Source organism: Teleopsis dalmanni, chromosome 1, assembly GCF_002237135.1.
Source record: "Teleopsis dalmanni isolate 2A chromosome 1, ASM223713v2, whole genome shotgun sequence".
NCBI classification, from domain to species: domain Eukaryota; kingdom Metazoa; phylum Arthropoda; class Insecta; order Diptera; family Diopsidae; genus Teleopsis; species Teleopsis dalmanni.
In genome coordinates, this window is record NC_051846.1 from 215580663 (window position 1) to 215597711 (window position 17049).

Below are 17049 nucleotides of genomic sequence, written 5' to 3' on the forward strand. Positions count from 1 at the left end.
TAAAATTAATTAAATTGAAAATATAGGATCGGTAAACCAAAAAACATATGATGAATGTTTGGTATCATAAATGTTATATATTCAAGGTCAAAACTTTATATCATTATTACGTTACCGTAAACAAATTATTTCTATCTCATTCATGTACTAATTTACTACTTTATTTATAAAAAAATAAAAAGAATTTACTCCTTGGATTTGAGTATTTAGTAAAATTGGTCAAATCTAAACAAGCACAAATTTAAAAATAGGTGTCAAATAATGTAGTGAATTAATCTATTGTCGTATTTCCCAAGTTCTTTGTTCATCGCCAATTATGTGAAATTGAACAGTTTTTATTAATGAATTCTAAAAACAACGTTTTGTGGTTAAAAAATTAAAAAAAAACGTGAAAAGTATAAATGTTAGAAACCGTCTTCGATTTCAAAACTAACCTAATAAAAATGTTTCGTTTACCTGTTAATCACATCTAATATCCACCGATCATACTAATAACACAAACAACAATGGCTTGACTGGCTTAGCAGGTAGCTGCGGAATATAAATGGTGTGGGAATACTTTATAAAATAGAAGAACAAATTTAAATATTTTGTTAATTACTTATTTTGGCTAATTGCTTTTGCGTTACCTGCATGACTATTTATTTAATTCACAAATCGCTTCAACGTCATTCTGTTGGCGTCAACCCATGCTTGCAAGTGTAAGCCTTTTATGAGTTCATTTTTTTTGTTAAATTGATTCACAACGAATTCGTCAAGGAAAGGAAACACTGATTATTGAACACAATTAAATATTTGTTAAAAAGTCTTGTCATTAATTTTACTAAGTTGTTCATCGATCTTGTAAGTTTCATATTTTGTTATCCGTGAAGAATTTAAAATGGAAACTTCAGCGAAAATGGATTTCTGTGCTTTGTTGTCTGTGGCAAAGAAGAACAGCCAAAATGATCAAAAAAATGTAAGTAATTATTTAAAAACATTATTTGCTTCTTCTATAGCATATGTATGTATGTCTTTAATAAATGTACATACTTATCATCTTTTGGAAACAAATAACATTTATTCAATAATAGTAATAATATGAAATTGAACTTAAAATTATGTGTCCATATGGTATGATCCATTAATAAATTTTTTTAATTTTTCAGGTCAAATATTATAGCACAAAATTTGCACCTCCAAAAAAGGAATCGAAAGAAGCTAAAAAATTATCAGAAAATATCCAAAAGTTTTTAAAGAAACGCGAGGCTGAGGAGGAGCAACGCAAAAAAGAGAAACAAAGAGACTTACAAAACTTACTAGCAATGCGTGATGAAAAATCTAAAAATAAAATAAAAAAAATGTTAAAGGTTACAAAGTCAGCAAATAAATCGGTATTAGATGATGCAGTTAATACGGAACACACTGCGGTTACAATGCAAGGACCTGATCAGCCTGATCAGGACGACTATGGCTACGTGTCGCACACGGCTAATGCATTTTATCATAATTATATCGAAAAAGTTAAGGATGTTAAAGAAGATAAAAGCTTTCAATCAGCTTCTCGTCCACAGTCGTTGAAAGATCTTACGGGTACTAAAGAGCGTGTTAAAGAAGCAATTAATAGAGAAACGGAAGATAAGAAAGGCCTAACGCGTCATCGAACTACCTCCTCAGTTGCTTCATTAGATAGTCAAGATTCCAACAAAATCAATGGAAGGATCAGTTCTTCATCAAAATCATTATATGATCCGGAAGCTGAACGCCGAGAGGAAGAACGTAAAAAACGTGAGGAAGAACAAAAAAAGATCAAAAACCGAAAACCACTTCCACCGCCTATGGATTTCCAAGCTTTGCTGAAATTAGCAGAAAAAAAGCAACATGAACCAATTAAGCTTTTGCCTCAAATAAAAAAAAAAGAACCCGAACGTTTGCTTACGTCTAAGGAGAAGCAGGAGTTAGAAGAACGAAAGAAAGCAAAAGAGCGGTTTGAAAAAAGTCAAAGTCATGGCAGTGGTGCAAATAAGGATCGTAAAGAAGCTACACCACGTATGGAATCAAATGGACGCATACCAAAACTTAATCAATCCAGTAAACCTTCAAATGCCTCGGCTTCTAACAAAGTAACATTGACAACTAATAAAATGTCAAATTCCTCAACAAATAAATCTGCAGCTCAGCAAAAGACAAGCAAACCAGGTCCAGCACCAAGTTCTACATCAGCACAATCTTTATCAATTAACAATAATAAACCTATTATATCAACAAATTCCAAACAAACATCATCACTTACAAAAAAACCATACCAGTCCAATGTGCCTACATCGGGTGGTAAAACCAGTGCCAAAGACTTACAACCTGCTACAAATACTGCTAGTAAAAAACCATATAGTGGCCCAACTAGGGAATTTCCCCCACGTGATAATAGTGCAATAAAACCTAGACAATTTCCTTCTCCAGTGCAAAAAACTAGACAGTTCCCTCCTGCAGATGTGCGGAGAAGTACCAGTGCAAAGACGAAACCGCAAGCACTTAAAAGTAAGTATTATTTAAAACATGTAAAATTTGTTTATATAGTATTGATAAAAATTATATAAACTATATAAAAATAAAAATAAAAATAATTTTGTTTTAGGACGTATAATAGATGATGATGATGAAGATGAATATGACTCAGAAATGGACGATTTTATTGATGACGGTGACTGTGAAGATGATTATTCATCACAAATTCGCGCAATATTCGGTTATGACAAGTCGAAGTATAAAGATGAAGATTTTGACGATGCTGCCATGGAATCGAATTACGCTCAAGTACAACGAGAAGAATATATTAGCAAAAAAATTGGTAAGTGTAGAGTCAGACGAAAGGAGGGGAAGACATGAATTGTATTAAAATACAGAATAATTATAAATACTTAAAATAATTAATTTATATTTTTTATTTCTTCGTTTTTAGGTATACAAGAAGATTTAGAAGATATGCGTCAAGAAGCCTTAGAAAAAAAACGGAAAATGATGAAGAAACGAAAATTATAGGAAAAGATTAGTAATTCAATGCTTTCTTTACTAATAATTTTGCTTCTGTTTGCGAAGTTTCAGTGTACGTCGAATATCCATGTTATTGCATATAGTAACAATCTATAAATTAATCTAAAATTGGACAAATGATACAATCAACATTTTCTTATTACTCATGTCAGAAGACGGACGAGGAAGTCAATAACTTGTTAGAACATTCATAGAATTGCTCGCTGTGCGATGTCACATTAATTGGTATGATGTCACCTAACAGAATTAGTTTCAAAAACCACGAAAACCGTGAAGTGAGCCAGGAATGAATTGTACATTTTATTTGTAAAACGTTTACATTCGGTCATGAATACTGCTCTAACGACCTAATAACCGAGTGTACATGTGTGGTATGATCTACCTCCCGGAGTTACTTTTCAATAGAGACGATTGCTTTCGTCATGAACCCAAGAATATATTCATGAAATGGGTTTTAACAACAATGAGTATATGTCGACCTTAATTGAAAATGGTGAATTTTGCTACAAACAAATTCCAAACCATGAAAAGAGATTTACACTCAAAGATTAGTTCTTCAGCGACAGAAGCTAATTTTGAAGAAGCATTATTAGAAACTATTAGAAAAATATATTTAGGAAAAATAGTAAAACCTTTGGATGAAACGTGTCGATTCAAAAAAAGGCAATGTACAGAAATAAATATAAATCAATTAAAAAACGCTTTAGAATATTTTCTAACTATATCGCTTACGCGGGGTACGTCTGGTTACAAGTGAGAAATAAAAAATCACTAAACAAATTTGTTATAAATATTTACATATAAATATAAAATAAATTTTATTTAAATATAAATTATAATTAAATATAAATTGTATTAAATTAAATATAAATATTAAAAACAGCTTACGTTATAATTAAACTGTATATACCCGAAAATCCGCAATAGCAAGTCAACGTGCAAGAATAATTTATTTAATTATTTTTAACACAACACAAGATCTTTTTCTCTTTCTCATATTGACTTTAAATTCAAATTATTTTGTTATTTTTTTGTTAAAAGCATTGAAATAATTTTTTAAATTACATATATATATATATAAACAGTTTTTAAGTGAAATAGTTTTATTAGAAAAAAATTATAACTAATATCAATTATTAGTTATCGATATATATGCATATATTTATATAATTATTGCGGTATTTATTCATAGATAATTCATAGATAATAAATTTGTTTTATAATTATATATAATATAAATAAATCACAATAAAAATATTTTGACTTTTTTACCTGGTATGTTTGCGAATACTGTCAACAAATATACTTTCGACTGGAATTTTATGCAATAAATAGTGATATCAATTATTTAGTAATTAAAGTAAATTATCAAAGAATAAAGATGTAAAGAATTTTAACATTAGTTTTCTAATGTTAAAATTAGTTTTCTTTTTCATATTACTATACATATTACTATATATTTTTAATTTCATTATAATATAATTTTATAATATATAAAAATATATTTATATATTTCATATATTTATATAAATTATAAATTATATATATATATTATAAATTATTTTATATAGCTTTTACAATAATAATATTAATTATAATAATAATTATTAAAAGTTGTTATTATTATTTATTATTATTATTTAAATAATAATAACAATTATGTAATAATAATAATAATAACAATTTATTATGTGATTTAAATGATTTTTGTTTTTTTTCGTTAAAACAATTCAAACTATAATATTCTAACTATTCTAAAACCAATATTTGTTATATATTGTGAGTAACATATATAATTGTTAACATTGCATATAAATAATTGCACATAATATTAAATAAAATGTTTGGTAACATGTCGTTAAAAAAAACAAGTTGGCAACACTGTTGTACGAGAGATTTGCAACCTGTCATACATTTTTGGTAAACTAATGTCTGACCGCGTGTGTAAAACTTTTGTGTCGCTGATACATAAATAGGTATTCGATTATTGTATTAACTTTTGTTGCAATTTACATATTTACTCTATAAAAGTTCTTGTAAATTTATTTTCAAAAAGAATAAAAGTAATTTAGTGAATAATATAAGTAAAGAGTTTGGCAGAAAACTTTGAGTAGAATGAGTGAGACGCGAGAACAAATTTTGGAAGAAATTAAAAATCAAGGCGATTTAGTGCGAAAACTAAAAGCAGCTAAAGAATCCAAAGAAAAGGTAAATATACCAATTGTTTCATTAAAGGTTATGCTTAATTTGCACCTAAAGCTTGTGTAGCAGTACTAACATTTTTATTTTTGCTATTGTATAATATTTAATGACAAAAAAATCGAAATCGGTTTGAATATTTCATCATTGCATTTTCCTTTTGTACTACATATTTTGTATGCATAAGATAATTGAAATTACTCATTCACGATTCACGCGGTTGTTGTTGTTGTTGACAAAGCTGCGGTGTTGTTGCATTGCAGTTAGTAATCATTAATTGAAGTAGTGAGCCATTATGCCATTTTACCATGCTGGCAACATGTTCGGAAACTTGAAATTTTTTATTTCAAAATCCAAAGTAATAATCCTTTCACATTTAACCTAGATTTGATTGTGAATGGTGTGCTGCCTTTGTGTCTGTACAATTGTTGTAAGATTTTAAGCTTAATTTTTAGAAAATAAAAAAAAACGGGTTTTTATTATATTTACTTGTTTACGTTTACTTTGCCTCTACCTCTCCTTTTCGCAGTAAGGAAATCGTAACTGTAAGTTGCGTATATGGCCTGTCTAATCTTGATTTTCTTTATTAAAACAGCTGTTTGCCTACTTTTCAGTGGTAATCTCGTTCGTTGTTGTTGTGCCTGATTTGGTGACGACACAATTTATCTGTGCTTGCTCTACTGGTCTGAAACCGAAAGAAGTCAGTTATTGCATAATTGACCTTGAGCATATTATTTGAATAATAAATACCACAAGTTGACTGATGTTGACTGTTGGTATGTTACTGTTAATGACTAATATTATTAAAGAATTTCATTCGTTTTTTTTTTATAATGGACTTATATATTGGATAATGTATCCAATATATAATAATCTGCAGTATCAAAATATAGCTTTAGATAGCTTTATATATATATTGTTTTATCTTATAAAGCATCTTATCTGCCTTTTTATGTATTATGTATGTATACTTATTTATTATACCTCAATAGTCAACGGTCTGCCATTTAAAAACCGTATACAGGAATTTCAGAATAATCATAATTAAGTGCTAATGTAAACACGTTAAACTCACATAGTGATCAATTGGGAGCCACACTGATTTGTTTGGTACCGGATTTGTTTGCAGTGTGAAATAAGCAATATACTAAAATTGTTATATTTATTCCTGTTGTTAAAGACATTTAATGGATTGAGATTATTCGTTCCTAAAATAATTATGATGTGTTTTTTTATCTCACTTTGTATTTAAACGCTATTACATTTTTTGGGTTACTACGATTAGGTCCTTTAAGGCACAAGCACAATCTAAATGAATTACTAATTTGGCTTATTAAAGAGCCTTAACGTTACATGTCGGAAGAAGTCAACTATCTTCGGAGCAGTACTTAGGGTTTGTTAGTATAAGCCAAAAAAGTAGTAACAAGATTAAATTTGGTTCGTTAAATTACAAATGTTGAATATTCTGAGTTAGTGGATAATGTTTTGACTTAATTTTATTGAACTGTACATATTTAATGCTTAACTATTTTTTATTCCTTTGATTACAAAACCTATATTAGACATATCAAGCTCACGTTATTTAAATTAAAAAATTTTTTTGACAGTGTGTACTACGATTAGTGTTCTCTATTTTTTTTTTTTTTGTTAGTTTTGACCTGAAATTCCTCTGTTATAAACCATATAGTATTCATCAATGATTCAAACCGGCATATCATTTTGTTATTGAACTAAGTAGTATACAAGAATTGGTTAAACGTTGAAATACAAAAAGCCGCTCGTTGGATATAACGGATGAAACAACATCAGTACGCCAGTCCCGTGGAACTACTTTAAAGTAGAAAATCCAAATAATTTGTGAATGATTATTTCCATTTGAGAAAGCGCGACTCTTCTATTTAAATAATGTATGAGTCCAACCTAAAAGATGGAGTACAGTTTTCTTCTTATTCGTAGAGCCACAACTATCAAAAGTCGTTGTAGAGTAGACCAAGTCTTACAGCATACGAAGTAAAACTTTCTAATATGCAGTAACCTAAGATCACCGATACCATAGTAAGTAATGAATTGGTTCCGCTTTAGTTAAAATAGGCGATTGGTACGAATTTTTTTTAATTTGAATCAGGGGAATCTTGTGATTTGAAAAGTATCTTCATCTATCCTCGCTTTTCTAGCAAATTACTGATGTTGTAACTTGTTCCATACGACCTTTTTTGAGAATATTGATAAGCTACTAAATGTGGTGAGCGGTATTTGCGGTCATCGTGAAGTGACTGTTGGAACTTTATATTCACTTTGGTACTCCATATTGTGTGTGTTGCGCTATCTTCACAATTCAAATGAGAGTTATGCCTTATTTCTGTACCTGTAATATTTTTTTTGTTATTTGTAATTGTAAATGTAAATGTTATTTAATTAATAAATTTGGCTAAAACATTATTTAATAAGTTTATATATAATTTTGAACTAAAAAATCGCAAAGGTGGGGGTCAGTAGAACGCAATATTTGTAAAATGGCTTAAATTAGTAGTTCATTATTTCCTTAATTTATTTTCCTAGTAATCAACTAACGCTTAACCCATTAAATCATTGCACATTTGTACATAAAAGTTATTTATATTTTCATAATAAAACTGAAAAATTTTGCTTTTTGTATAAATTCCAATCAATTTTAATGGTTTTGAAAAGTTTTTAACAAATTTGTCATAATTTAATACTGACAAAGCAAACGCCTTCACCTTCCAATGAACTCTAAATGAAAACTTCTAATCAGTTTCATTATTGTTGTTGTTGTTGTTTAGGTTTAATTTTAATTATAAACCATAAAAGAATTGGTTCACACTTAAAGAAAATATATACAAAAAAAGATAAAATAATTACAGTAAAAAAATATAAAAATGTTGCGTTCAATTGGTCGTCGTACTGTGATTTTAGTGCATCAGCAAACGTGGTCACTTTTACGAAATGCGAATCTGGTGAAAGTTCTTGAAAAAGACTTAGTTTGCTGCCAATTAGAGCGGTGCTGCCGTTGCTGCTCGTCCGCAGCTATTGTCAAGAATTCACAATCGCAAATTGTTTCAAGTACAGATACGCACAGTAAAAACAAAATATATAAAACAAAAACAGAAACCAAAACCAACAATAATGAGACTGATGGCGCAGCTGGTTATAGTCTAGCACAGCATTTGGAGAAGGTTAGAATTATAGACAATATGCCTTATGGCTAAATGAATAATTTTTAATATTTACAGATTGATGAGGAATTGGCTCGATTGTTGGCATTGAAAGCAAGACTCGGCGATGAGTCAGCTCCACCTCAAAAATTTACACTTAAAACCCCAAAAGGCACAAGGGATTATGCGCCACAGCAAATGACACTAAGGCAAGGAGTGCTGGACAAAATTATTGGTGTCTTTAAGAAGCATGGAGGAGAGGCTATTGATACTCCCGTTTTCGAACTAAAGGTAAAATTTGTTTATATAGTGGTTTCTTTTAAAATGAACAATATATTTGTATTTTTGCAGGAAGTCCTTACTGGCAAATATGGTGAAGATTCAAAACTCATTTATGATCTTAAAGATCAAGGTGGCGAAATATTATCACTGCGATATGATTTGACAGTTCCTTTAGCTCGTTACCTAGCCATGAGCAAGATAGCAAGTATTAAACGGTATCACATCGCTAAAGTATATAGGCGGGACAATCCTTCCATTACTCGCGGACGTTACAGGGAATTTTATCAATGTGTATGCTAGGCAATTAATTGCCGGAAAACTTACGTCAATTTTGTATTTCTTATTTCAGGATTTTGATATAGCTGGAACTTATGATCTGATGTTACCAGATGCTGAATGCGTCAAAATTGTTGCAGAGGTGCTAGATACCTTAGAAATTGGAGACTATGTTATCAAACTAAATCATCGCCAATTACTGGATGGTATGTTTGAGGCTTGCGGTGTGCCTGCCGATAAATTTCGTGCTATTTGCTCGTCGGTTGACAAACTCGATAAAGTAGGCACTAATACTTTTTTTGAGCTACATAACATTTCTTTAACATTTTAGTCTCCTTGGGCTGAGGTACGTGCAGAAATGATAGATGAGAAGGGCTTAGATGCAGCAGCAGCTGATGAAATTGGTAAATATGTGCAACTAAGCGGTGGAATAGGTTTAGTTGATCAGTTATTAGTTGATGAGAAACTGAAGAAAGTGCAAGCAGCAGTTAAAGGTTTGGAGGGAATGCAGCTACTGTTGAAGTATTGTAAAGCAATGGGATTGGAAAAATCTATAAGCTTTGATTTAAGTTTAGCACGTGGACTTGATTATTACACTGGCGTGATTTATGAATGTGTACTAAAAGCTGAGCCCAAGTTGTTACAAAATGGTGAAGCAGAAGAGCAAGGAACTGTTGGTTCCATCGCTGGTGGTGGACGGTATGATAATCTTGTTGGCATGTTCGATCCGAAAGGAAAGCAAGTACCTTGTGTTGGCGTTTCAATCGGAGTTGAGCGTATATTTTCTGTTCTCGAGGCCAAATATGCTGCTGCAGGAGTGAAGGTGCGCACTAATGACGTGGAAGTATATGTCGCTTCAGCACATAAAGGATTGCACGAAAAACGACTCAGCATTTTGAATAGCTTATGGGATAACGGTATTAAAGCTGAGCATTCATATAAATTAAATCCAAAGCTTTTAGCACAACTGCAACATTGTGAAGAAAATCAAATTCCTTTGGCTGTTGTGTTTGGCGATTCCGAGCTGGAGAAGGGCATTGTAAAACTGCGTGAAGTGACAACACGTAAAGAGGTTGATGTACCTTTAGCTGATTTAGCAAACGAAATCACAAAGCGTTTAAACAACTAATGCCTGTGGAATGAAAATACTGATTTTACAAACTTGTTTTTAATTTATAGCATTTTCTATTAATTGTAATTATTTATTTTTAATATGTAGAACCTATCCAAAACTTATTTAATATTACTTAATTAAGTTTATTTTTTGTAACTTAAGTAGCAACTAAATACCGTGTAAACTCTTATTATAAAACCAAAATAAAATTTATGAGCAAGTAACATACTTATGTTTTAATTTTATTTGAATCACTGAAGGCTATTGCAAAAGGATTTCCACAATCCTAATTTGTGCATTTGTTTGTATCTTTTCAGTTTGGCCCGTTCAATTCTGTACAGAACGTGAGACATGCCCGAACTACTGCAAACGGTTGCATCTTTAAACGGGGCTAATTTTTTGACGGCTCCACCACTTAATTTAGTTAATGCTAGCACAATCCTAACACGTCCACAAACTGTAAATTATATGCAAAATATAAATTGTAAGTTAACAGAGGATCGGATCGAATTTAATAACTGTAATAATAAAAAAACTAGAATTCGTAAATCTTATAGTAGAAAAAATAGAAACAACAACGACAAATCAATAGCGGCTTCCAAAAAGATGTCAACTATTCCAAACATAAATACAAATGTACAAACGAGCTTTAAGGTAAGTTTCAAATGTATAAATAGCAGATATCCGCATGGCAGTGACGACTGCTCTAAGGTTCGGAGGTGTGCGGTGCACACTCTCACATAATTTGCAAATTGTCAAATAATATATATAAATTTATTAAATATCTTTACATCTAGAATTAATATTATTTATTACATTCTCATATATATATTTAAAGATTAAAGTTTTAGCAAAAACAATTAAATATAGTTGTTTATGAATACTTAATTAATTTGCTTCTCTTAGCTACTATAGTCTAGTCGTTAGTTGTGCTCATAAGTTTGCAGCTCATATCGCAAAACATTTCTATCATATTTCGTCTTTCCCCTTTAAGCAATTGCATTCATAAATTTCTGTCGATAGTTGTGCACAAAAGTAGTATGAACAAAATAATGTGCGTGTGCTCTAGCTTAAAATATGAGAAATAGAGATTGGGAATTGTATGAGAGTAATTTTCTGTTCTATTCGAATATCAACTGCATGTATAAGAATCCAACACGTTAACTTGCCGAAGCGGTTAGATATGCGGCTAAAGTTTGCAGCTCACATCACCATACATTTCTTTCAAATTTTGTCTCTCCCCTTTTAGCTGTTGCTCCACCGAATAATAGCCGCTTTGTGTGCAGAGTAGCTGGCCGCACATTTATACGCTGCAAGTGTATTCCATTTTGTTTGATCATTGCATAAACATGTATGGTTCTAAGTACAAACTCTTTTGTTTGAAAAAAATTGGTTTGATGTTATAAGAAGTATGTGAAAAGTTGTATTTATTTCATATTAATGTAATATTAAACTTATATATAAATTATTCATTTTTATGTTGTGTTTTATGTTATTTTGTTAATGATTTGTTAAATGTTATATTCTGAATAAATTCTTGCCTAATATAATATAGGTATTATTAATAAAACATCTTATGTATTTCAATTTATCATTTTTAATTTAACTGGTAAATGTAAAAACAACATTGTAGAAGGGCCGCACACCCTTCCACATAGGGCACGCGTCGCCACTGCCGCATGGTAATAATTTTTGGAGTGTATTTTGAATAGTTCTTAAACTGATTTGTTAGGAAAGTCAGAAAGGATTGTAAGCTATGAAATGCCATAGGTTCAAAACTGGCTATAAGGAAAAATAAAATTTTTAAGGATGAAGGATTTCAATTTAAACTTACTCTTGTTAGAGGAAAATGTCTGGTTTCTCCAATCTAGGATCCAGTTAAAAGGAGTAATGTGGTTTACGTAGATCGTTTCTACTTATAAATAACCTAAACAAACATAACACATTTAATCTTTTGAATGTAGTCGGAATATTTTTTGTTAAGGAATTTTTAATATGAAATGAAGATACGGGTTTTCGGTCAAGTATTCTGCTCCTGGGTCAATCACAAAGAATATAACTACAAGTCTAATTCTCTTTGAGGTGAATAGGGCTTTTTGTCACCTTAGTTAAGCCTCTCTTATTGAGATAGTAGACTGCGTTTATCTATTATCTAATATATAAAATTAAGTAATACTACTAACTAAAATGTTTTTGATGACAACTGTTTGGTTCTCTTTTGTTTTTGGAATCATTTTACATATTAATAAGACTGTTACTTCAGACTATCATTTAATTCATAACAAAGTACTGTGAAATCTAAAACTATAAAGCAAGCAATGAAGAATTAACAATGGCATTGGTAATACTGAAATTTTTTTTAAGAATACTTATCGTGAAACTGTCTTCAGAGTAAGTTTTTTTTATCTTAGAAAAATATGGATCTGAAATGGTTTAAACTGACACGGTCTTGCTTGGATGTCATATAAATCATAACATATACATTTGTTTAGTATGTGCCTATTCTGCCGATCTGTTCATTTCTAAACTAGTGTCAAATTTTAATCTAATTAAATAAAAATTTGCACAGAGGTTTTTTGTGAATCTAAGCAAATTAAATATATGAAATACAGTTAAAAAATATTGTTATTGTTGTTTGTGAAAAGACTTTGTGAGACTACGAGCAGACAAAAAAAACTCCCAGACCATCATATTAAATAAATCATGATGAGGAATGGAAACAAATATTGATATTTTGTACGAGAATGTAATAAAATGAAAAGGTTTTGAGTCTGATGTGAGAGATTGAAAATATTAAAGCTAACTTGCACCAATGTTAAAAAAAATTGTGATTAATGTGATACAATTTGTGACTTGTAGAACTGCAGTTTTGTGTTCACTCCGGTGATAGGTGAATAAACAGTTATAACAGTTCTTATTGGGTTAAGCAGTCGGTTTCTTCGTAATAGATAATAGACTAAGGTCTGTTAATGACGAAATTTCTATAAAGGTATGGGGAATTGTATCAGTATTGTATCAGTGTGTTAAGTTAGAGATGATCTTACAGTGTATAGTTAGATACAGGCATGAATCGAAGGATGTGATTGAAACAAAAAACTTGGGTAGATAAAAATTTTTGTTAAATTGGCCTAAAGTGGACAAGAAACATACTAGTCAGCGACTACAACTGATGTGGAATCTGTTCAGCACTACGGTATCGATGCGAACAGATTACTGCATATTAGGAAGATATGTTATGACACTGTGTCTAAACTTTGTGGCTCTGTGGATGAAGAGGAAATTATATTCCACCTAATGTATCAGTGCCTATCATTGGTTAGCAAAAAGAACTGTTAAATCAAATTTTAATTTATTCTTTAACTTTTTAAACTCTATTAAATCTCTATTATCTCTCTATTATTAACTCTATTATTTTTTAAACTCTATCTATTGCAATTTTGAAATTCGTGTTTCTAAATTATTGAAAATAAAAAGGTTTTTTAAAAGCTATCAGTAAGGAACTGAAAGTAATTAACATTCATTCAGTTTCATTATGTTTTATATATTGGGGCAGTATGTACTTGAGAGAATAGTCATTGTCAAAGTCACCTTCCAAATATTTTTGTGATCACAAATTTTCGATGATATGATGAAAAAGTATAGTTCATTTCTGTAAAGTATTGTCGTTCAGATGATTTGAGCAGATTGATTTTTTTCTTTAATCAAATTTAGTAAAATTTTAGCATGCAATACAAATCTAGATATAAACAATTGTTTCTCACGTACTTACAAACAATTACTATAACGACTACAGAATATAAATATTAATCCCTATTAATACTTAAATTAAAATCGTTGAGATTGACTTGCTTGCTTAATAAATTGTTAGAAGTATGGGCGGCTAATGGACGAAACCGAATGCTGAATACTGAATGCAACTGTTACTTTGCAGTTGAATGCAGCAGGAAAGGTTGATATTCCAACCACCCCTAATAAAAGAACTGTTATACTAACGACAACAGAATTGCTTTTAATAACACCAGGAAAGTCAAATTACAGTATTTAGTCATATAAGTGGTTGGATGACGAAGATGATGTGGTTGGTTTTAATTCCATGTCAACAGTGAAGAACTGAGCGGCATGAACTGAAATTAATATGAAATTTATGTTAAACAAATATTTAGTGCGTCTACTACAGAGAAGTGCACATGGTTTATAATCCAAAAACGTCAGAACCGGTTGTGTGGTTCAGCATATTCACATAATTGTAAATGTACAGCGTATAAGTTTCGAATCGTTCGGTAGAGTGGCGGACACAACCGGCGGAAATAAATCTGCGAGGTGGGAGATTTTATTAATTTGTATACAAACTGTGCCTGATAGATGCAGTTAAGTGTGAAAAATGCTGCACATTTCGTTATTCTCTGATAGTAAATAATATTTAAAAAGATTTCCTAATTAATTTATCTAATTAACATTTCAGATAAATTTTGGGCTTGATAATGATTTTGTCTAATCAGGTATTTACTCCATTCAGAAATCTTTTTAATTTATTTTTTTCAAAATAAATAAAAATCTTTTACACAAGCTAAGCTATGAGTAATGTAAAAGTGTTCCTCAGCGTTTCTGCTGAGTAAGTGCCGTCTTCTAAGTTTATCATTAAAAAAAATAACGCCTTTGAGTGTAGAAAGTCAGTACTTCGCGTTGTTTAAGCAAACCTACGGCTATGAAAATGAAAAACGATTTATTATTACCCTGGGGAGTTGTATGCCAGTAAAGCCTCTGCACATAATATGAAATAAAAAATTCTTAAATTAAGATAACTATATCCTGAGGGCAAACAACAGCACATGCAGTCAGTTCAGACAAACATTCGACACACATTACAAACTAAAGTAATTTGACAAATCTGCTCATAATAAAATTATGAAAAAGATTTGTGTGAGTAGCGTCATCTTCGCATGCAATTACAATGCCCAAAACTCAAATGGTTATTATCACACCCCATTTAAGACAATGGTCCTTGTGGTTGGTAGTTTGCATAGCGATAAAATAAAAATGAATTGGGTAAGAGAGAGTTAAAAATAATAAAATAGTTGAAGTTAGTTTCTGATATAATCCTAATCTAATTTTAATGCAATTCTTTCTAAAATTACAAAAAGAAGATCTACAAAATATAAAAACTGTACTTAAAACAAATATGAGAATTTTAGGCTTCAGGTTTTGCAAAAATAAAAGATCTTTTGTGCCAACAAGCACTGTAATACTAAAGAATATAGAATAAATTTTACTATCTTAATCAAAATCAACAACTGTGTTCAGTTATACAGGTGTTGTAATAAAAAAAACACGAATTTTAGTTTATAATAATGTTTGCATTAAAAGCTTAAAAGTCTATTATGTTATTTCATAATGATCTTTTTAGCCAAGGTTAGACTAAGTGCTTCGAAATTCAACCGGTTGTCCTCGAATCTCGCATGTTCATTATCTTGTTGCAGAATCTGGGTTGCTTCTTTGAAAAGAATATATTTAACTGCTGTCTCAGTAATTTTCCCTTGTCTGCTGTATATATGTACACCCAAGTAGATATCTCCCCAACCATCGTATCTTATAAGGCTTTAATGAGATATCTTCGATCTGAATATTCACCAATACGGTTAAATATGTATATTGCTATACAAACCTATATCTTAATAAATAAGTCAAGAAAGAAACTGTGGTTACGTCAGTAAGCTATGAGTGTACTGAAATTGAAATGCAAAATTAAATTTCAAATATTTTCAGTTTTAAATTTGATTGAGGAAACCATTTTTGCTCTTAGAAAATTTGAATGAAGTTTGCTATCATTGTTAATTATTCGTGTTTTTGTTGATTAGCAAAATGTAGAGTCTTTTGCTAAAAAACTATATATGTTCTTGGAGCGATGTCAAAAACATAGAAATATAAAGACATGTAATTTGCCTCTGTTAAAAAAATCATGAATTCTGAAAAGGTACACGCAATGGGAAAAACATGTCTGTTCAAACATATAAACAATCGAACTTATTATTTTATGTATGATCAATGCTATTTTGTTAGTGAAGTCAGCAATCAAACCAATAGCGAATATGTTGTATTTTGCTTGGACAAAATCATATAGAAAAAACACTAATATCAGAGCAAATGCACACATAGCTTCTAGCAAAAACATAGAAATATATTTATAAATGCTTAGAAAAATTAGCAATGAAACAAAAATACTCATCCTAAATAAATAAACTTATTTTAAACAGTTATAAGTAATATGCAATTAAATTTAGTTAATAGTTCTAGTTAATTTAAGTTAATGTATAATTAGTTATCTAAGGTTTATAGTTGTATTCTATATAATTTAAGTAATAAATTTAGTTAATAATTCTATTGTATTTGATATAAGAATATAATAATAAAAACTTAATATATAAGACATAATCAATTACTGTATAATATGGTGTTTATGAATATTCTTCATAAAACTATTGTTACTGTATGGCATAGCCGAGTCTTGGCAGCCAAACATATTAAGAGCATTTACACTAATAACAACTGTGGTTGCGCTACTCCGGTGTTTTCGCATCATGTCATAGGCAAACATCATATTTTAGTATGAAGCCAGTATAAAATTTCAGCAAAAATCAAATTTTAAATAATTTGGAAGACTTGTGTATTTCATGCACATGAAGCCAGTCATATATTTGAAGAAAAAAAAGCACACAAACAAAATCCAAGCATCACATTCAAAAATATTGTCTCACCTACCCATGCATATATATATTTAGTAAATGTGCAATAAAAAGAAGAGTAGAAAAAATTTACCAAGAAACTTACATACGCATGAACTAGAAGCTATGTGTGCATTTGCTCTGATATTAGAGTTTTTTCTATATGATTTTGTCCAAGCAAAATACAACATATTCGCTATTGGTTTGATTGCTGACTTCACTAACAAAATAGCATTGATCATACATAAAATAATAA

At 30.1% G+C, this 17049-nt stretch overlaps 2 protein-coding genes and 1 long non-coding RNA gene across 3 annotated transcripts; 2 read left to right on the top strand and 1 right to left on the bottom strand.

Annotated features, from left to right (window-relative positions):
- The first annotated feature begins 753 nt into the window (after positions 1 to 753).
- LOC119671993 (protein SPT2 homolog) lies at positions 754 to 3820 on the top strand. The gene is made up of 4 exons (XM_038082936.1): positions 754 to 958; positions 1149 to 2517; positions 2615 to 2827; positions 2939 to 3820. Exons 1-4 carry the CDS (start codon positions 881 to 883, stop codon positions 3016 to 3018), a joined length of 1740 nt encoding a protein of 579 aa, XP_037938864.1. The 5' UTR covers positions 754 to 880; the 3' UTR covers positions 3019 to 3820.
- Positions 3821 to 4941: 1121 nt separating this feature from the next.
- LOC119671994 (histidine--tRNA ligase, cytoplasmic-like) lies at positions 4942 to 10288 on the top strand. The gene is made up of 5 exons (XM_038082937.1): positions 4942 to 5238; positions 8481 to 8693; positions 8754 to 8975; positions 9034 to 9240; positions 9292 to 10288. The coding sequence occupies exons 1-5, from the start codon at positions 5146 to 5148 to the stop codon at positions 10087 to 10089; spliced, it is 1533 nt and encodes a 510-aa protein (XP_037938865.1). The 5' UTR covers positions 4942 to 5145; the 3' UTR covers positions 10090 to 10288.
- On the bottom strand, positions 5289 to 6572 carry LOC119671995. The gene is made up of 3 exons (XR_005251858.1): positions 6305 to 6572; positions 5719 to 5914; positions 5289 to 5646 (listed from the first exon to the last, which is right to left on the bottom strand). It is a non-coding gene; the product is annotated as an uncharacterized LOC119671995 (long non-coding RNA).
- Positions 10289 to 17049: the final 6761 nt, after the last annotated feature.

What these genes read in the sequence shown, in the direction of transcription:
- LOC119671994 (XM_038082937.1), top strand. Translation starts at nt 5,146, where the DNA reads ATGAGTGAGACGCGAGAACAAATTTTGGAAGAAATTAAAAATCAAGGC. An exon ending in ACAGGGAATTTTATCAATGT is followed by an intron (nt 8,976 to 9,033) that starts GTATGCTAGGCA and finishes TTCTTATTTCAG; the next exon opens with GATTTTGATATAGCTGGAAC. An exon ending in CGGTTGACAAACTCGATAAA is followed by an intron (nt 9,241 to 9,291) that starts GTAGGCACTAAT and finishes TTAACATTTTAG; the next exon opens with TCTCCTTGGGCTGAGGTACG.
- LOC119671993 (XM_038082936.1), top strand. Translation starts at nt 881, where the DNA reads ATGGAAACTTCAGCGAAAATGGATTTCTGTGCTTTGTTGTCTGTGGCA. An exon ending in GCCAAAATGATCAAAAAAAT is followed by an intron (nt 959 to 1,148) that starts GTAAGTAATTAT and finishes TTAATTTTTCAG; the next exon opens with GTCAAATATTATAGCACAAA. An exon ending in ATATATTAGCAAAAAAATTG is followed by an intron (nt 2,828 to 2,938) that starts GTAAGTGTAGAG and finishes CTTCGTTTTTAG; the next exon opens with GTATACAAGAAGATTTAGAA.